We start from the raw sequence: 21,773 nt of genomic DNA, 5'->3' as shown, positions 1-21,773 counted from the left end.
ACACCTTTTAGATTTGGTTAGGATTCTAGGTCTTCTGCCCTGCATATCAAAGTGAGTTTATGTGCATAATTAAAATACTTAAGCAAACTGGAAGAGCTGAAGAAATTACCAAGAAGAAAATATAAACTGTTACGAGACAGGAGAGAAAGAGAGTCCAGCATTTTTCTAACTAGAGTTTCAAAAATGAAGAAAAAATGAGGGAATGGGGCAAAAATCCAAAGAGATAATGGCTAAGAATTTTATAGGATTGTAAAAAGAAATCAACTCTCAAAATCAGGGAGCCCAAAAAAATCCCAAGACAGATAAATAAAATCTTAAAAACCCCAGGGAGAAAAGTTATAACCTACAGCAAAACAACAATCAGACTGATGGCTGATTTGAATGCAGAAACACTGAAACTATATTTTCAAAGTGCTGGGGAAAAATTACTATCAGCCTAGATTTATATACTCAATGAAATCATCTTTCAAAAGAGGACAAAATGAAGATACTTTCAGACAAATAAAGACCCCACTAAAGATACCAGAGGAGGCCAGACTTCAGGAAGAAAGGAAATGTACCAAGAAGAAAGGTCTGTTTCTCATTTCTCTTAGATCTCAAAGAAAAAAAAAATAAGACAGAAGTGAAATCTTAGACAATTGTATATAAGGGGACAATGGAATTTGAAGAATTTTACAATCTTTAGTAGTACTGGGGACAACACTAAAGATGCTAATTAACTTAAGACTTGGAAGTTAAATAGGCATGTTGAAAATTTCCAGAAAACCACTGAAAGACTAGCAATAATACATAGGTATACCATCCAAACTAGTAGGTACTGTCACCTGACCATCATGTCCAACTCTATTATCCTATGCTGATAGCACATATGAAAGAGTCTAGCCCTCCATTCAGGCAAGAGATACTAAATTCATCCAGCATCTGGCATAGAATGCAGTCATTAAATATTTGTTAAGTTAATTTGGCTGTTCCAGAGTAAGATAAATTCCACTTCACAAATGCATCACACTTCTCGCCTGACCTGTGGTGGCGCAGTGGATAAAGTGTCGACCTGGAACGCTAAGATCGCAGGTTTAAAACCCTGCCTTTGCCTGCTGAAGGCACATATGGGAGTTGATGCTTCCAGCTCCTCCCCCTGTTCTCTCTCTCTCTCTCTCTCTCTCTCTCATTCTCTATCTCCTCTCTAAAATGAATAAATTTAAAAAATTTTAAAAATGCATCACACTCTCAACTCTACCTGACAGGCTGATTTCATCTTATTATTAGTGACTAGAATGACTACACCTTCAGTTTTTGTATTGTTTATTTTTTTCATTTTTAGAAAATAGAACACTGAACGTTTAGGATAAAATTCCAAATCTAAAGCCCCAATTCTAGCTTCTAAATTGAAGAGAGAAAAAAAGGATACACCTTTTCCCTCACTTTTGTGCCAAAGGAGTTATCAATCAAAAATTTATGTTTTATTCTAATTGTGGGAAATTGGCAATCAAAGGCCCAGGCACACAAGCTGTGAGTGATATTTTCCCGGCAGTTGGTAAAACTGTATGTTCCACAACATATGGAATTCCACTGAAAGCTTCCACTGGCACTTTGCCTTGTTGAATAAAAGTTAGAAGTTATGCTTAGACATTTTTTTTAAAATCAACACTGCCTTTTTCATTAGACTAACATTTAAAATACGGCTTTCAAATCATGGGGAAATATATTATTATGTCTAATCTAACACTCACTGCTCTCTTAACCGTGTGTCAGGCATAGTTCTAAACAATTTTATGAACTCATTAATCCTCACAATAATATGCCCTCAGTCAGGTACTATGATTTGCTTTGTTTCACAGAGGAAGACCATGAGGAATAGAAATTAAATAATCTCCCCAATGTTACATACCTTGCAGATGTTAATCAATGGTGGTATTTGAACCCAAGGAGTTTAGCTCTTGATCCTTTATTCTTAACCATTATACCTACTGTCTCCCAAGAGTCTTGTCATGTTTGTATGCTAATTTACCTTGTAGCTATCTCTAAAGTTGAACTTTGTTATTTGATAAATCATACTAGATGCATTTTGCCAAAGCTAGCTATTCCATTTATTTGCAAAGGATCAAAACTAATAGACAATCTCAAATCCATATTATATTTTTATTTATTAATATATTTATATATTCTGCATCATCCTGTGTTGGGCAGGATTATCCCAATCTGCACCATAGAACTCTGTCTAGAATTTATTCATTTAGGAAACATGAACTGAACAGTTCAACCATAGGCAATGCCCTATGCTAAGCAATGATCTAGAGCTACTTTCCTAATTGGCAGTTACATTTTACCAAGATTCACCCGCAGCATGATATATATATTTCCAAGTAAGTAGAAAATAGTTTTTGGTAGGGAAGCAGCAAATAGTCTTCCCACTTGTTCATTCAACAAATATTCCTCAAGACTCTACTACAGGACAAGCACTATGATGGGCGAAAGAAAATTCAGGGCAAACACTGCAGAGCCAATATTTGTCCTTGAGCTCCACTGGGAAGAAAGATGTCAAGAAATAATCACACAAATAATTACTAACAACTGTGATGGCACAATACAGAAATCTACAGAAATCATGTGCTAGTTTTGGAGGGTAGCATCAGGGAGGGTATCCCTAGAAAACTGACATTTGATATGGAAGTAGACCATTAGTAGAAATGGCCCAAGTAAATAAGTTCAGAAGAGTAGTTCAGGCAGAGGGAACAGCATATGTGAAGGCCTACAAGAAGCTCTGTACTTTGGAGGAATGAAAACGCAGTGTGCCTGGAGTGCCACAAAAAGGGGACAGCTAAAGCCAGTCCTCAAAGGTGTTTCCCTAACTGTGAGGCCCACAACCTGCTCACTGTGCTGCAGATCTACTCATGTTTTCTCCATGACTGTCCTAGCACACAACCCTTGGCGCACTGGATAGAACATCAGCCTAGAACACTGAGGTCCCAGGTGTTAAACCCCGAAGCCACCAGCTTGGGCGCAGGGCTCACTGGCTTGAGCATAGGATCATCAACATGATCCCAAGGTTGCTGCTGGCTTGAAGCCCCAGGTCGCTGGCTTGAGCAAGAGGTCACTGGCTCAGCTGGAGCCCCTCAGTCAAGGCATATATGAGAAGCAGTCAATGAGCAACTAAAGTGATACAACTATGAGTTGATGCTTCTCATCTCACTTCCTTCTGTAATAATTTCATTGGTGGAGAGGATATACATACATAAATCATTATAAGACTATAAATTTCATCTGTATTTTAACAACTTGAGGCCAGAGACCATAACTTATATACTCTACTATCAACCTAGTAGCAATGTGCACAGCTAGAGTCTGGTAACTAATTTTGTTATTTAGGGAGGAGAAATGTATAATAATAATTTTTTTTGAGAGGATAGACAGAGAGAGAGAAAGATGAGAAGCATCAATTCTTTGTTGCAGCACCTTAGTTGTTCATTGATTGCTTTCTCATATGTGTCTTGACTGGGGAGCTACAGCAGAGCTAGTGACCCCTTGCTCAAGCCAGCAACCTTGGGCTTCAAGTCAGCGACCTTCGGGCTCAAGCCAGCAACCATGGGGTCATGTCTATGATCCCAAGCTCAAGCCAGCAACCCCACACTCAAGCTGGTGAGCCCATAGTCAAGCCGGCAACCTTGGGGTTTCGAACCTGGGTCTTCTGCATCCCACTCCAATGCTCTATCCACTGCGCCACAGCCTGGTCAGTCTAGACTAAGAATTTAAGTGTTACTTGTCTAGACAGTTTTCTAATTAAGATTGATTAACCCATTCATATATCCTTATCTACTCTAATTGTATGAATAAAAACTTGTCCACTTTACAAATAAAAGATGAGCCAATTCTCTGGGGATGGGGATGGGGACAGAGAGAAGGCTGGAAATACAGGGAAGCTAGCTAATAGGGGTCCTTCACTCAACTCTAAAAAATAATGTATCATTTATCTTTCTTCACAAAAAGCTTCCTTATAGAATAAGTTAAGCTTATTTTGAAAGAAGGAAAGACTTTGACTTGGATTGTGGCCAGCTACAATGAAATTCAACCACCATTCCCCTTAAAACTCCTTCAACTGGAAATCTTATCAGTGGGAAATTCTCTAAGGGCCAAAGACTCTATTTTCTGCAACTTAACAATATTTGTAAAATAGTTCTAAGATTTGCTACCTGTCACCCTCTAAATATACACACACATCCCACACTCATACCAATCTAATAAACTGACTTCAGACAGAAGAATTTTTTGAAATCTAAATCCAAACATGTAACCAACACAATATCATTTATGAATATTTGTTTCTCTTTGTGATTACTTAAGCATTTGCATATAGTAACATTTGAAGGCAGGAAAAAATAATCAGGATGCCTTCCAATGGCTGTGCATTGGCTGCCTGTTTGGTGTATGTGCCTTGACCAGACAAGCCCAGGGTTTCAAACCAGCGACCTCAGTGTTCCAGGTTGGCACTCCGTCCACTGCACCACCACAGGCCAGGCTGGGGTATTTTTTTAATAGTGAAAAAGGACAAAGGCTGGTACATCTGTTTATAGTTAAGTCTGTATTTATATCCAAGAAAAACACAAACTGGTCTGGAGAGAAAAGATAGAGTAAAAGACAAATCAAGTTCAAACTGAAAAATACTAAGAAACACTGAGACTGCTACTAAAAATAGATTTTCTAATTTCAACAATAAAATGTAATACTTTTGTAACAAGTAAAATTTTGTGGCGCAGTGGATAGAGTGTCGGACTGGGATGCCAAGGAGCCAGGTTCGAGACCCCGAGGTCGCCAGCTTGAGCGCAGGCTCATCTGGTTTGAGCAAAAGCTCACCAGCTTGGACCCAAGGTCGCTGGCTCGAGCAAGGGGTTACTCGGTCTGCTGAAGGCCCGCAGTCAAGGCACATATGAGAAAGCAATCAATGAACAACTAAGGTGTCGCAACGAAACACTAATGATTGATGCTTCTCATCTCTCTCCGTTCCTGTCTGTCTGTCCCTATCTATCCCTCTCTGACTCTCTCTCTGTCACTGTAAAAAAAATAAAATAAAATAAAATTTTGTTCTCTTGGAGGAGGATATGAAGGTTCAGCATGACAAAAAGTGATTACTACTAGCATTCTGTTCAATAAAATACTTTATGTTTGGAGGTATCTTTCAGGTTGCTGAGTAGACACCACGAGCCAAGTTCAACCTCCCCAAGTTAAAAATATTTATGGACAAGAAGTTATCGTTGAAATTAAATGGTGGCAGACAAGTCCAAGAAATATTGCAGAGATTTAATCCCTTTAAGAATCTTGTAATAGATGAATGTGTGGAAATGGCAACTAGTGGCCAACAGAACAATATTGGAATGGTGGTAATACAAGCAAATAGTATCATCATGTTAAAAGCCTTGGAACAAGTTCTGAAGAAGGGCTGTGTGCACCAGAGAAATCAACTGCTTCTACATGTCCCCTCTACACATCACCTGTTTTACTATAATACAGAAAGTCCTTGGGTTATGACAGTCTCAACATACAGCATTTCAAGTTTACAATGCTCACTCCCAGAAAAACTTTAAAAACTTGAGATGTGAGTGTTTCAGCTTACACTGTTAGCGTTGTACTTAAGGACTATTTGAGCAAACTAGTTTGGTTGCATGCAGCAGAATAATACACAGTAACGCAGCATATGCGTGAGGGAGCTGGAATCCCCCAGTGCGCTTACCTACGCCATTTTGGACTGTTAAAAGTGCAAGTATTCTGTTTGTGTTAGGCTAGGGTGTGTTTCAACTTACACCAAAATTTGGGTTACGTCACTGTCATAGGAACAAAACTGTGTCATAACCCGAGTACCCCTGGATTAAAGTCAGGTCGTATACATTTTCATACTGTTCTTTTTTGTTAAATGTACTTTTGTAATAGTAAAAAAAAAATACTGTATTATTTTTAGTTACATGAAAGATAAAACACTTTATGATAAAAATACAAATGAACAAAAATTCCCTACTTATATATTAATCTCAACTTCCTTCCCTAATAAACCTTCTGTAAATTGTTAAGAAGAAACAGATAAGACAGTCTTCCTTTCCAAATCCATCCACAACAAAACTTAACAAGTACTGAAATGGCTGATAAAACAGAGAAGCAACCACCGAGATTCAAAACTTATCCTTTCTATGTGGCCCAATATACCCAGACAATTATTGCAAGAATTCTACAGGTCTAGTATACAAGGAAAAGACAAGGAAAATAAAAGCCTCCAATGGCTTTCATCAATATAACTTCTTCTCTGGGTGTTTCAGAGTCTTACTACAGAATTGAACTTTACTTCTTAAAGCTCACTCTTAAGTGTTTATATTACATAGTACTGAAGGCTTTAAAAAAGCCTTAAATATATGTTTCCCTCTTGTAGCCCTGTGTAAGGGAAGGTTTAAGGGCAGACCTGTCTGAAAGCAACATGAACCAAGAGAGTGACCCTTTCTCAGCAAGAGGGATGAGCATAGAGCATTATTCTAGAAAGAAACCTTGCTAACCTCTGACATTTACTTATTAAATAAAGACTGCTACTTCTTTTGATACAGATCTAATGCTGGTTTACAATGTAAAAATATACCCCACTGTCATGACCATGAGGTAGGTTCAATGAAAAGACTGGGTCAGGATCAGCCAGAAAGCAAAAAAGTAGCAGATCAACTTCATATCTTTGTTTCCAGCCATGGGAATGAGGAATTCATGACTCATAGTATGATACCACACTGTAACCAGCAGGACTCCAAAAACATATATCAACACCTGGTCTAAATTGTTCATTTTTAAAAAGATACTCACAATTTAAAGAGAATGGAAAAACCCAATGCCATTTTCATATAGGAGACAACATATTCTCACATTATGAATTCAGTAAGTGGCCTGCATAGTTGAAATGATTCTGAAACAGAGAACCAAAACCCAAAATAGCCTAAACACTTTTGTTATCTCAAACAATGGGCAGTTAGCCATTCATTCCTTCCTCTTAGTATATATTCTACTTGTTTCAGACAAAGCCCATTCTAAATCTGATGAGACTGTTCAAATTCAGTTCTACCAGATGTTTGAAAGCTGGGGGTAGAAAATATTCATTGCACAAAAATTCCTATGACAGGATTTTATACCTAAAAAAATGAATGCTATACATATGTCCATTTAGTTTAAAAAAGAAAGTTATATTGCACACCTATGACCAGCCTGACACTGGAAATAAAGGGATGAATACAACAGATATGGTCCCTGCCACTGAGGAACCTATAATCTAGTGGAGAAGACAAACTCGGACCAAGTGCGATGAATGTCACGAGGAGTATATACATGCTATGCTGAATTGCAGACAGTGGATAAGAAAGATATTCCCACCTTACCTTCTTCCTAAGTAAAAGCTCAGGGAGTTGTCAGAAAGCTTTTCAAATAATGACCCCCTCAGCTGTGACACATATAAAACACAAGCATTTTATATGTACTGTATATAAATGACCAGTAATTTTTTTCTTTCTTAAGTGAGAAGTGAAGGAAGCAGAGTGACAGACCGCTGCATGCACCCCAACCAGAATCCATCCAGCAAGCCCCCACTGGGGTGATGCTCTGCCCCTCTGGGGTCACTGCTCTGTTGCTTGGCAACCGAACTATTTTAGAACCTGAGGCCAAGCCATGGAGCCATCCTCAGCACCTGAGGCCCACTTGCTCCAACCGAGCCATGGCTGTGGGAGGTAAAGAAAGAGACAGAGAGAGAGAAGGGGGAGGGGTGGAGAAGCAGATGGTCATTTCTCCTACGTGCCCTGAACGGGAATCAAACCTGGGACCAGGCTGACACTTAACTGCTGAGCCAACCAACCAGGGCCAAAATGACCAGTAATTTAAAAAGTATATAAACTGACTACTTTTTAAACAAATATACACTAAATGACTTGCACCTATGGCTCTCCATATTGTCTCCCTGATGTGAGCACACCACAACTGGGTCTGTAGAGTTAGCTTTCAACAGGACATTCCGATGTCCGTGTTGTGCCTGATTTAAGAAAAGAACCCACCATATTGCAATAATTATTGGATACTATTGTTACCAGAATGCCCTCAGCTTTTAAAGTTTCTGGAGCTAGACTGACTTAAGGTTGATTCTCAAAATTTGAATATGCCACTGGCTTAGCTGTGCAACTTTAGACAGTTATGTTACCTCTCTAGGCTTTACTTTTCATAATGACTAGAGATAATTATTACAGCTGGGAGGGACGGCACCACCCCAATTCTTGATCACCAACTTTTCGTGGGTTCCTGAAGTGGCCGGAAATTCACCTGTGTTTTATTAGTCATCACTCTGCCATTTTCTATAGAAACTTAATCTCGAAAAATTCTCATACTCATCATCCAAATGCTCACAAAGAATAAACAGACAGCAAAGGAGAAACAAAACTAGTGCAAATATATGTGGTCCTGGCTTTAGAGTAAGAGTAGACCCAGAACTGTTGTTCAATTAAAGATAAATCAGGCCTTTTGCTTAGTCTACAGCTCGACACAATCAGGAAAAAAAATACAAGAAATATTAAAACTCAAATAAGTCCCAACCCCATAAAAGTATTTGCCTTAATGCTGCCCTTACTCCTGGACTATAACAGCAAGAGCCAACTTATACTGTGGTTGACACTTGGGACTTTTGTTCTTTTATTTTGTCCGTTTAGTGTTATACCAGCTCTATTTATAAAACAGCTTTAGAAAGTCCAACTTTCCACTGTGTAAATATATAAATGAATTGGGGGTTCATTAAAATTATAAACATAGTTGTAGAAACCTGAAGTCTCCAAAACTGTTCTATCAATCACATTAGTAAATGTTAAGTATATTGGAACAAAGTGCACATCAGTCCCATTCTTATACATCTTTTGATCTTTAGACAAAGTTTTTCAAATGAAAGTTCATGATTCTGCAAAGAATCACAAACCTACTTTTAGTACTATTTAAATACAATTTTTTTTAAATCCCACAAACCTACCTTAAATACTTTTAGTTCTAGTAGACTTCAAGCTAAACAGCCATTTAAACTATAAAAAGCCTTTATCTGTTTTGCAAGCATAAATATTTCTGTACTGATCTGTATCCTTTTTTTCTTTTAATTAAAAGAAAAGACATGCTAGGAAATGAATGTCACTGGAACAGAACCTTACCTTCACATCATTTTTTTCATATAGGCCCTTCACATAGGCCATGCCAGAAAAAAACAAACAAACAAACAAACAAAAAACGGCTTTAAACAGAGAATCCTGCCAGGGCTAAGACAAATAGAAACTCCATGACTAATGGCATTATTGTTGCTTCTGATTATAGGTGAAAAACTTCCACTGATATTTAACAACTTTCTTCTAAGTGGTGGAGAATAGTGGAGTGAAAACAGCACAGGATCCACAGTAAGAGAAATGGAGTTTGCGGCCAAGCTTCATCACTAACTAGCTGCGCCACTGTGGGCAGGTTACTTAATTTCTCTGATCTACAGTATCTCTTTCATCTGTAAAATTAGGACTACAGCAACAAAAGAATTGCTATGAGATTATGTATATATATATATATATATATATTATATATATGAAAGTATTTTATAAACTATAAAGGATTATATAAATGTTCTTATTATTTACTTTATTAATTTTCCTTTAATAAAAATTTTATGTTCATTTCAAAAATTGGAAAATACAGAAAAGTATTAAGAAAAAAATCACCCCACAGGCTTATCACCCAAACATTGTTATTATTATTATTTTTTTTTGGATTTTTCTGAAGTTGGAAACGGGGAGGCAGTCAGACAGACTCCCGCATGCACCCGACCGAGATCCACCCGGCATGCCCACCAGGGGGCGATGCTCTGCCCATCTGGGGCGTTGCTCTGTTGTGACCAGAGCCATTCTAGCGCCTGAGGTAGAGGCCATAGAGCCACCCCCAGCGCCCGGGCCAACTTTGATCCAATGGAGCCTTGGCTGCGGGAGGGGAAGAGAGAGACAGAGAGGAAGGAGAGGGGGAGGGGTGGAGAAGCAGATGGGCGCTTCTCCTGTGTGCCCTGGCCAGGAATTGAACCCAGGACTCCTGCACGCCAGGCCAACGCTCTACCACTGAGCCAACTGGTCAGGGCCCATTGTTATTTATTTTAACTAAAATAACTTTAACATCAACCAAAAGAAATTAAAGCAAAATGAAATTTTGATTGCTAAACTTTTAAGAGCAGAACAGACTTTCCCATCATTTTAAAGACAATGCTGCTATTTATCCTAGAGCTGGTTTCAACAGTATGATATATAGGTGAGGTTCATAAAAGTCAAGGCCACAAAAACTCCCAAAAATAAATATTTCATGAACCCAAAGAGTAACTATAACACATGCCCTCAGATGCAATGGAGAAGGCAGTGTCTGAAGCCTCATTAACATAACTGGCACAACCGTATGGTCACAAAGACAGATTTCTACGGGCCACTTCAATGGGAAAAAAATTTATATACCATGCTACAAAACAGGCAGTCTAAGACTTCCGACTTTTTCCCAAGTGCTTACTGAATCCCATCCTTGGAACTTCTGTACCTCTCCTGTTTTTTCTTTCCCACCCTTCCTCCTCCTATGTCCCTTGTTGCTTTATTATTGCATTAGAATCACTCTCAGTGTTTAAAATGGCCTTATTCCATACAAGGGAATATTATTCAGCAACAAAAAGGACTGACGTTAGGACATATACTGTACCTTGAAAACATGCTAAGAGAGAGAAGTCGGAAAAAAAGGGCACATACTTTACAATTGTTTGTATGAAATGTCCAGAAGAGGCAAATTCACAGAGACAACGCAGAATGGTGGGTGTTCAGTGGTGACGATGGGAGAGAATGAGTGGCTACTAATGTGTATGAGGTTTCTTTTCGAGGGGACAAAGTTGTCCTAAAATTAGATTGTACTGATGTTGCACAACTCTGTAAATATACTAAAAAACACTACATTGTAAACTTTAAGTGGGTGAATTATACGTTATGTGAATAGCATCTCAACAAAGCTGTTTGGGGTTTTCTTGTTGTTTTTTGTTTGTTTGTTTTTTAAGTGAGAGGAGGGGAGATAGACAGGCTCCTGCATGCAACCTTACCAGGCAGGATCCACCTGGCAAGCCCCATCTGGGGCCAATGCTCGAACCAACTAGGTCACTGACTACAAGAGGGAAAGAGAGGAGGGGGAAAGGAAAGCGAAGAGAAGCAGATGGTCACTTCTCATATGTGTTCTGACCAGGGATCAAAGCTGGGATGTCTGCAGGCCAGGCTGACGCTTTATCCACCAAGCAAACTGAGCAGGGCCAAAACTATTTTTAAAAAATGATCTTGTTCAGCCTGACCACGTGGTAGTGCAGTGGATAGTGTCGGACTGGGATGCAGAGGACCCAGGTTCGAGACCCCAAGGTTGCCAGCTTGAGCGCGGGCTCATCTGGTTTGAACAAAGCTCACCAGCTTGGACCCAAGGTTGCTGGCTTGAGCAAGGGGTTACTCGGTCTGCTGAAGGCCCACGGTCAAGGCACATATGAGAAAGCAATCAATGAACTAAGGTGTCGCAACGAAAAGCTTCTCATCTCTCTCCGTTCCTGTCAGCTGTGATAAGGTATGTATATGAAGTGACCAGACTACTTTGGTTTACCAAATATTCATGAAATTACAACATCAAATGAGTCTTGCCTCCCCCAAAAGAAGTTACCTTAGCCCTGACTGGTTGCTCAGTGGTTAGAGCATTAGCCCGGCATGTGGATGTCCCAGGTTCAATTCCCAGTCAGGGCACACAGGAGAAGCAACCATCTGCTTCTCTCCACACCCCCTTCTCTCTCTTTATCTCTCTTTCTCACCTGCAGTCATGGCTCAGTTAGAGCAAGTTGGTTCCAAGCACTGAGGATGTCTCTATGGTCTCGCCTCAGGCACTAAAATAGTTAGGTTGCTGAGCAACAGAGCAATGCACCAGATGGGTAGAGCATTCCCCTGTAGGGGGCTTGCTGGTGGCTCCTGGTCAGGCGCATGTGGGAGTCTGTCTCTCTGCCTCCCCACTTCTCACTTAAGAAAACTTAAAAATTTTGCCTGACCTGTAGTGGCGCAGTGGATAAAGCGTCGACCTGGAAATGCTGAGGTCGCCGGTTCGAAACCCTGGGCTTGCCTGGTCAAGGCACATATGGGAGTTGATGCTTCCAGCTCCTCCCCTCCTTCTCTCTCTCTGTCTCTCCTCTCTTTCTGTCTCTCCCTCTCCTCTCTAAAATGAATAAATTAAAAAAAAAACTGAGAAAACAAAAAAGAAAAGAAAACTTAAAATTTTTTTAAAAAGTTACTTTAATGATGCCCTAAGTCAAAATATGGTCTTCAGAGTCCCAATAATTCTGTGCCTTTATTTGGGTAGTTCCTTCTACTTGCAGGACCTTATTTTCTTTATGATCAACCAAATTTATCTCCCTTCCCCAGAAAGTTCCTTCTCTCCTTCAACAATACTTATGGAGCCATTCTGTGTGCCACTGTCAAAGAGCTGTCCTGAAGAGCACATAAAGAAATATCAAACGGGGCCTATTCTCCAGAAACAATCTAACTAGGGACATAACTCCTACAAGATTCATCAGGATACTCAGCAACACACACAGAAAGGCCACAACTGACACTGGTCATTTCAAGCAACAGGTAGATGCTCTGGCCTCCCCAGAATACAATCTACTATATCTCCTTCACACACTATTCTCATCCTCTCTCCCCACTCTTTGTTCATTTTACTGGATAAGGTCTTCTGTTAAACAGCCCGTATGTCATGCACTGACTCATCTCCAATTTCTCTCCAACTTGCCTCCTGAGCTAATCAAGACATTCTACTTGCTATAACCTGGAAGTGACTTCCTCATAAGTACATTTTCTTCATGATTGCTATTTGTCACCACAATTCTCCCCACTTCTAATTCATATTGACCACCAATCTCAAGTCTCTTCTTTTGTATGTATTAGGAAGTATGTAGCCAGCTATATGTTGGGGTTTTTTTCAGCTTATAACTGACTGGTCTTATTCCTTTTGTATTTGTCTCACGGTATCTATTGTAGTGTTTCCTAACTATGGGTATATATTGAACCACCTATGGAGATTCTTTTTTTGTGTGTGTGTGGCAGAGACAGAGAGTCAGAGAGAGGGACAGAAAGACAGGAAGGGAGAGAGATGAGAAACATCAATTCTTCGTTGTGGTTCCTTAGTTGTTCATTGATTGATTTCTCACATGTGCCTTGACCGTGGGCCTTCAGCAGACTGAGTGACCCCTTGCTCAAGCCAGCGACCTTGGGCTCAAGCTGGTGAGCCTTGCTCAAACTCAATGAGCCCACACTCAAGCTGGCAACCTCGGGGTCTAGAACCTAGGTCCTCTGAGTCCCAGTCCGACGCTCTATCCACTGCACCACCGCCTGGTCAGGCCACCTATGAAGATTCTTAAAAATAAAAAGGTCCTTATCCAACCCCTTGGAAACCTCAGTAAATCTGGGGTGGGAGCTGGACATCTTTATTTCTAAAAAAGCCCCACTGGTGATTCTGATGCACATTCCAACCTGAGAACCATTGACTTATTACAATGCTCCCTATACAGCAGACATTCTATTTGTTTTAATTCATGCATTGAAGCTCATAAATAACTTTTCTCCAAATAGTCTAACCAGATATCAACCCCTAGACTACACTAGCTCTGTTCCAAGTGCAACATATGGTTTGAAGATTTCGTTTCCTGAAGTACTCCTTGGAGGGACACCATTACCTTGTCTCTCTACACTGTTTCCTATTTGTTGAAAAGTGGAGGCCTGGAATGTAGCCATGTTAGACAACACTACATAAGAATGTACTCTGAGTCTTAGATTAAAATTATTTATAAAAAGAACAAGAACAGCCTGACCAGGTGGTGGCGCAGTGGATAGAGTGTCCGACTGGGATGCAGAGGACCCAGGTTCAAAACCCCGAGGTCGCCGGCTTGAGTGTAGGGTCATCTGGTTCGGGCAAGGCTCACCAGCTTGAGCCCAAAGTCGCTGGTTTGACCAAGGGGTCACTCAATCTGCTGTGGCTCCCCAGTCAAGGCACATATGAGAAAGCAATCAATGAACAACTAAGGTGCCGCAACGAAGAATCGATGCCTCTCATCTCGCGCTCCCTTCCTGGCTGTCTGTTCTTATCTATCCCTCTCTCTGTCTGTCACAAAAAAAAAAGAACAAAAAAAAAAAGAACAAGAATAATGTGGAACTAGACATTTTGAATGAACACAATATTCTCACAGAAAAGATTCTTACTGAATCTATACAGAAGGCAGATCAGAAATTTAGTCAGTAGTGTTTCCCAGTCTTCCTCACTTAATTAAGTGTCCTGAACTGCCTGAGACAGTTGAGTGGCCCCTGAAAACTGAGGAAGACTTTCAGCTGCTAAAGTGCCTCTGGTGCAGTGAAGTGCTCTAATCAGATAAGTAACCTAAGCCCCACCCAGACCCATAGTTGCCTCCCAACTGTCCTGACACACTATTTATTTAGAGAGCTCAGTGGGGAGCAGTATGAACTTTTCCCAAAGCCTGCTTCACAGGCAGTCTGAGTCACCCACGGGGGGGGGGGGGGGGGGGGGGGGGGGGGGGGAGGGGGTAATTCGCCAGAGGAGCCTGAGGAGAATGGTCACAGCACCTCTTTTCCTATTTCAGAAGTGGGCTCTGTCTCCTCCAAGAAGCACCTCAGTTATTAATCACAGCTGTGGTCTACAGGTTTCTGCAGAACTACTTTGCCACCCAGGAAAGTTGTGGATTAGGAAGAAGACTCCCGGTTCTTCTCTCTAGCAGGGGCCACAGGTCCCAGATTCCACAGGCCTCTCCCAGCAGCTCCATCTTACTTCCTGCGGGAGGAGGAGCCAAGAAGGAGGGCCCAGAGTCTGGAAAGGCCCCAAAGAGAGGAAACCGTTTGACAGCAGGTAAAGCCAGGTGGAAATCTCCAAGAGAGGGTAAAAAATGACAGGCAGCAGGGTTAAGATTAAGGGGGAAAGAAGTTGGTGGTAAAGATATCATCCGGTGTTTGAGAGTGCCAGGGGTGTGAACAGAAGTTGAATGCCCAGGAAGGGAGGAGGAGACAGACGAGTAGCCAGTAAGACAAGTGGACAAAGGGGCAGGGAGCAGGGAGCACTGGGGAGGGCTGGTGGGTGAGGCAGGTCACAGAGTGAGGAGCAGATGTATTAGAAAAGGAAAAATGTGGCTCAAGAATCCCGGGAAAGAAAGTCAGGGAATCAGTAACGGAGCCCATCAGCCCATAGGCCAGACTGGGGAGGCCTAAAAAAGGAGCTGAGACTAAGGCTGTCAACGTGAGGGGAGACAGCCTGCTGAAGGAAAGGGGTCATCAGTCATCCAAACAATTACCATTTATTAAGCACTTACTATGGTTCATGCGTTGTGCTAAGCACTTTATAATACCACCTAGCTGAATCTTCACAACAAAACCACAGGGCAAGAATTATTATGATTGACCCCATTTTATAGATGAGGAAACTGAGGCCTAGAGAGACTCAGGGGCATGCTCAAGGTCACAGCACGGGGGAGTCTGAATTCGAACCCATGGCCGTCTGGTTCCAGAGCCCAGATGCAAAGCCACAGGCAGCGAGTGGGCAAAGACGAGCCGCGAGGCGGACCGGGACCCCGGGGATGTCTCCCGTCCCGTTCCGCTTCCCACCCCAGGCCCGGCGCGCTCACCCGGACGAGGTTGCTGACTGCCGCTTGCACGGCGGCCACGGGCGCGGTGAGGTCAGGAATGGCTTTGCCGTCCACCTCGCCTTCCTCGTGCATGATCACCAGGTGCGAGATCTGCTGCGCCACCGGCTCCAGGATGCTCTCGATCGTGCGCGTATGAAACACCGGCATCGCGGCGGCGAGCGGGGCGGCGAACCGCGGGCTACAGAGAACTGGGTACAGTAGGGTTTGGAACCTTCGGACAGACAGACTCCGAGCGGCGACTAGAGTCCGGGCTTCCCTCGGCGTAACCAGCCTCACGGACGCCCCGCCCCCTCAGGTTGTTCCGTCCAATCGCAGTGTCGTTCAGAATCGGGGTGCCACTCCTATTGGTCCCTCTTCGTGATGCTCCTCCCCGATCCCGCGCCTCCAAGACCCCGCCCAGCCCAGCCCCCATTCCCAAGGGAGGGGCCTGGGATTGGGGCTGCGCCGCCGGGATTGCGACTGGATTCCCAAACCCTAGCGCCGGGCGCTCCTTATAAGGGCATGGTGGGAGCGGAGCGCTCGGCAGGAGTCGGTGGCCCCGCCCTCTAGGGCCGCCTCCCGCCCGGGTTCTGCAGAACTCCGCCCCTCTGCAGAATCACCTCAGCGGGGCGGGGTCTCACCTCCCGCGGCTCAGGAGTCGGCTGAGCCCAGAGAGCTTGTAGGTCACCTCCTCCCCTCCCCGGCTTTCCCTTAACAAAGACGCCCTCAAAATACTCATTCCAATTCCTCTTAGTAATACGTGGAAACGCTTTTAGTAAAATGTTCAATCAACAAAAGTGCACAGAGAAACATGAGCGTCCCATTCATTCACACACTCCACCCTCTCCCTTCTTCAGAGGTATTCACTGTTAACAGTGTGGTAGCTTGTAGACCTTTGTCTATTCATTCAATTTGTACATATATATTTTCTAAATAAATGAAATTAAACATTTTCCTGGACCTTGATGCTTTTTCCTCTTAATTAAAATTCCCTAGTTATATTTCTACCTCATTCTTTTTAAGAGCTGCATGGTATTCCATTGCATGAAATCAAACAACTTCCTAACAATGGACATTTAGGTTGGATTCTGTTTTCCACTATTAAAAAACAGTTCTGCATGAACATCATTGTACTTGCCTCAGTTGTGCACATGTGTATTTATCTAGGACAGATACCTAGAAATGAAGTGAAATGCAAAATATGTATATTTTCATTTTGATAAAGAGAAAATTACCTATTTCTCTTACAGCACACTGTGTATAAGACATCTTCTAAGTCAGTGGTCCCCAACCTTTTTTGGGCCACGGACCAGTTTAATGTCAGAAAATATTTTCATGGACCAGCCTTTAGGATGGGACGGATAAATGTATCACGTGACCAAGACAAGCATCAAGAGTGAGTCTTAGACGGATGTAACAGAGGGAATCTGGTCATTTTTTAAAAAATAAAAAATCATTCAGACTTAAATATAAATAAAACGGAAATAATGTAAGTTATTTATTCTTTCTCTGCGGACCAGTACCAAATGGCCCACGGACCGGTACCGGTCCGCAGCCGGGGGGTTGGGAACCACTGTTCTAAGTGTATGCTTCACCTCAAATTCTCTTCATCTAAGCTTCCCCATTCTAAGATGAAACACTTTCACTAAAACCTCCAAGCAGAAGATGCTCAATTCAAATGAAAATATTTCTCAAAGACCCACACTTTGCATAAGGCTAAATTATGTCTGCTTTGTCCCATGTATTTATTTTCTGAAGGGATTTTTGTCTAGTAATATGTATTCCTTTTCTGCTGTGCATGTTGCCAAATACTGTACTTTTCCTATCCATACTTTCACTTTTTTATTAGTTTTTTTATTTTTTAATTACAATTTACCTTTAACACCACTCTGTATCAGTCAGATGTACAGCCAAGTGGCCAGAAAATCACGTCTCTTGCAGGGTGGTACCCCTACTGCCCTAAGCACCCACCTGGGCCCACACTTACCCGTATGATATTATTGACTATATGCCCTATGCTACAATCCACGTCTCTGTGGCTATTCTGTAACGACCAATCTATACTGCTAATCCTTTCACCCTTTCACCTAGTCCACCAAAACCCCTCCCCTCTGATTACCTTCACTTTTTTGTTACTGCTTTCATGTCTTTATAGGCAACAGACTTCTACAACTCTGTTTTAAAATAACATTTATTTGGTATTTTCTAAATTCTAGGCACTGTCTAAGCCCTTTGTTTAAGATTACAAATAAAACCAGCTACTCAATTAGTGAGGCTCAGTACAAAACGAAAATGTGGATCCCCTTGTTCAAAAAGCAGGAAAATGATGCTGTTAAATACTGAAATGTAAAGTTTGTTCCTTTCTTTGCTGTTTTCTCTCTCAACCTGTCATAATTATTTTTCATTTGCTATTTAATGTGGCACTTCCTGGGCAGGGGAACACCTTTGTGGTAAATACAGACCGCCCACAGGAACTTGGGGGCCCATGCAACCACCCGCTGCCTGAAGCACCCTTCAGTCAGCTGCTGGACTGACATGCTGTTCCCTGCTAGGAAAAAAGAGGCCAAGCCAGGCATCTCCCCTTCCCACAAGCCTGCCTCCTCAAACAACAGCAAATAGGTGACCTCCAAAGATATTGCAAACTCCACACTGAGACTCTCCCAATTACTGGACCTCCAAAGATATTGCAAACTCCACACTGAGACTTTCCCAATTACTGGGAGAGCAAAAGGTTCATCCTGTGGCATTGATAGCTTGGGTTGAGAATGGCTACCTTCATGCCTCACCCCTAGTGACTATGGGAAGCACACGTGGAACTCTGCCCAAGGCAGAAGAGAGGGCAGCAGTGGTGACTGGACAGGGGTGGGGTCAGGAAGCTAGTAGTTGAGGGAGCAAGCAGCTGAAAACCTATCAGAGGGAAGTGATCGGAGGCAGGACTAAGCAAAAGCTGAGGCTCCAAGCCTTCAGTGCACATTTATCATCCCATTGGACTTCTCTTCTAAAACTCTCAAAGATAAAATTATTATATAAAAACTCAAAGAGAAAATTATTAAGAATCAAGACAGTCACTGCAGAGCATTAGACCCCAATGTGAAGCTCTTCTGAGTGCAGGGCACTGTTTGCACACCCATGAACCTGGCACTAGTTATATAGCTGGTAACCCAGGTCTCGCCGTGACCGACTTTTATTTTTTTTATTATTTTTTTTTTTTTCTGTATTTTTCTGAAGCTGGAAACGGGGAGAGACAGTCAGACAGACTCCCGCATGCGCCTGACCGGGATCCACCCGGCACGCCCACCAGGGGGCGATGCTCTGCCCACCAGGGGGCGATGCTCTGCCCCTCCGGGGCGTCGCTCTGTTGCGACCAGAGCCACTCTAGCGCCTGGGGCAGAGGCCGAGGAGCCATCCCCAGCGCCCGGGCCATCTTTGCTCCAGTGGAGCCTCGGCTGCGGGAGGGGAAGAGAGAGACAGAGAGGAAGGAGAGGGGGAGGGGTGGAGAAGCAGATGGGCACTTCTCCTGTGTGCCCTGGCCGGGAATTGAACCCGGGACTTCTTCACGCCAGGCCGACGCTCTACCACTGAGCCAACTGGCCAGGGCGTGACTGACTTAATTACTAAACAGCTCCCTAGGAATTTCTACTTCTTTTGGAGACTCTCATAGAAACTGATGGAATTTCTCTAGTCCTAACACAGCTCCCAAAGCTGTTTTCTCAACTCCTTATTTCACATTGGTAATACAGTAGTCTTCCTCACTTTTCCACAGTTTTGCTTTCTGCAGTTTCAGTTACCCAAGTTCAACTGCAGGTCCCAAATAGTAAATTAAAAACTCCAAAGTAAGCACTGTGTAAGTGGTTTCTTTTTTATTTTGTTTTGTTTTCTTTCTTTTTAGAACAATTAACGTGTTTAATAAGTTGTGTGCCATTCTGAGGTGCGTGATATTTTGCTCTGTCCCACCCAGATGTAAATAATTTCTTTGTCTGCAGTACCCACTCCTTAGTCACTTAGTAGCTGTGGAGGTTATCAGACGGACTGTCACAGTATCACAGTGCTTGAGTTCAAGTTATCCTTATTTTACTTAATAATGTCTCACCTCATTTCATCTTGTCACATGTATAATAAATACATTTTATCATCTTATATCATCACAAGAAAAAGGGTGAGTATGATACAATAAGATATTGTGAAAGAGAGATCATATTCACATAACTTTTGTTACAGTGCAGTATAGTATTATAATTGGTCTAGTTTATTATTCTGTATTTGTTAATCTCTTCTGTGCCTAATTTATAAATTAAACTTTATCATAGGTATGTAGGTATAGGAAAAACATAGTAAAGGATTCAGTATCATCCAAGGTTTAAGGCACCCACTGAGGGTCTCAGAACATAAGACTAAGGGGGTACTAATGTAGAAATATTTCAGTGATGGAACTAAATATGATTTTTTTCTGAAACCCTCACTCTGCCTCCACTTTGCTGATCATATACTTATGTGCAGTTTAACATATTCTTCTGTTCGATGTATTTTCTACAAATCAGCGGCAAGATCCAGAGAACTGATCATGCAATAGTCCTTTTTTATATATATATATTTTATTTATTGATTTTGAGAGAGAGAAAGTGGGGGGAGAAGCGGGAAACATCAACCTGTAGTAGTTACTTCCTGTGTGTGCCTTGACCAGGCAGGCCCAGGGTTTCGGACCTGCAACCTCAGCATTCCAGGTCGACACTTCATCCACTATACCAGTGGTCCCCAACCTTTTTTGGGCCGTGGACCGGTTTAATGTCAGAAAATATTTTCATGGACCGGCCTTTAGGGTGGGATGGATAAATGTATCACGTGACCGAGACAAGCGTCAAGAGTGAGTCTTAGATGGATTTAACAGAAGGAATCTGGTCATTTTTTAAAAATAAAACATCGTTCAGACTTAAATATAAATAAAACGGAAATAATGTAAGTTATTTATTCTTTCTCTGCGGACCAGTACCAAATGGCCCACAGACCGGTACCGGTCCGTGGCCCGGGAGTTGGGGAGCACTGCACTATACCACCATAGGTCAGGTAATAGTCTTTTAACTGTAACATATCATCCCTGCCTCCAATCTTCTAATCCAGGCTCCTCCTGACTGGCCATGTTAACCCCTAAAATACAGTAGGTCCTTGAATAATATCATTTCATTCAATGTTGTTTTATTATAATGTTGATGAGAAAAAACTTAATTTCTGTTGGGGCCACTGTCTGTGGGAACTTGGCACCTTCTTCTCAAGTCTGCATGGGTTTTGTTTTTTTTTTTCCGGATATTCCAGTTTCTCCCCACATCCCAAAACTGCGCAAGTTAAGTGACTTGATATGTCTAAATTGTCCCAGTCTGAGTGAGCATGGGTGTGAGTGTGCCCTGTAATGGGAGCTCATCCTGTCCAGGGCGGGTTCCTGCTTTGCCCCTGAGCTGCCAGGATAAGTTCTGGCCACCCATAACCCTAAACTGGGATTAATGGGTTAGAAAATCATTATCTTACTTGTTTTTATTAATCTTGCTTCAATGTATGTAAAGCTCACATTTATTAAAATGTCTAATATTAGAGGTGCTTTAGGTCTTTCTTTGAAAGTTTGGTAATGTTTTTGTGACCAGAAATATACCATAGAAACTTAGCTCCACTTTATAATAATTAGCCTATGGTAAAATCAGTTTTATTATAGATCCTTTCACATAAAGGTTCCCAAGAACCTACCAATGACATGAAATGAGGACTTAGTCTATACCATTGACCAGGCCATGTGTTCCTCTCCATCTACATCCATGTCCATTTCTGTCCCCTTCTCCCACACCCATTCACATGCACCCTCTAAAATCTTCTCTGGCACCCTTACACATGTAACATCGATACCCACCACAGTCTGGTCTCAGACCAACCTTATTACCTTCTCCTTCCCCACCCACATCCACAGACAGGTGAGTTAAATAGTGCAAAGAAGACAAACTCAGAGTCATCAAGAGTTCAAGCCATAATCCTAACTTTTCAGCTTAATTGTGATAGAATT

General features: G+C 42.1%; 1 protein-coding gene and 1 pseudogene across 2 annotated transcripts in view; one reads left to right on the top strand and one right to left on the bottom strand.

Moving 5' to 3' along the window:
- VCL (vinculin) overlaps positions 1–16,075 on the bottom strand; it is a 148,481-nt gene extending 132,406 nt beyond the window's left edge. The window contains exon 1 of one of the 2 annotated variants that reach the window (XM_066349812.1): positions 15,734–16,075. In XM_066349812.1, the coding sequence (XP_066205909.1) occupies positions 15,734–15,901 (168 nt within the window). In that variant the 5' untranslated portion in view covers positions 15,902–16,075. The remainder of the gene's footprint in view (positions 1–15,733) is intronic. The other variant, XM_066349811.1, reaches the window with a different exon arrangement.
- LOC136381105 (small nuclear ribonucleoprotein G pseudogene) lies at positions 5,202–5,576 on the top strand (annotated as a pseudogene).
- Positions 16,076–21,773: the final 5,698 nt, after the last annotated feature.

The sequence above is a fragment of the Saccopteryx leptura genome, chromosome 9, assembly GCF_036850995.1.
Source record: "Saccopteryx leptura isolate mSacLep1 chromosome 9, mSacLep1_pri_phased_curated, whole genome shotgun sequence".
Lineage (NCBI taxonomy): Eukaryota > Metazoa > Chordata > Mammalia > Chiroptera > Emballonuridae > Saccopteryx > Saccopteryx leptura.
This window is presented reverse-complemented; position numbering and strand designations above follow the sequence as displayed.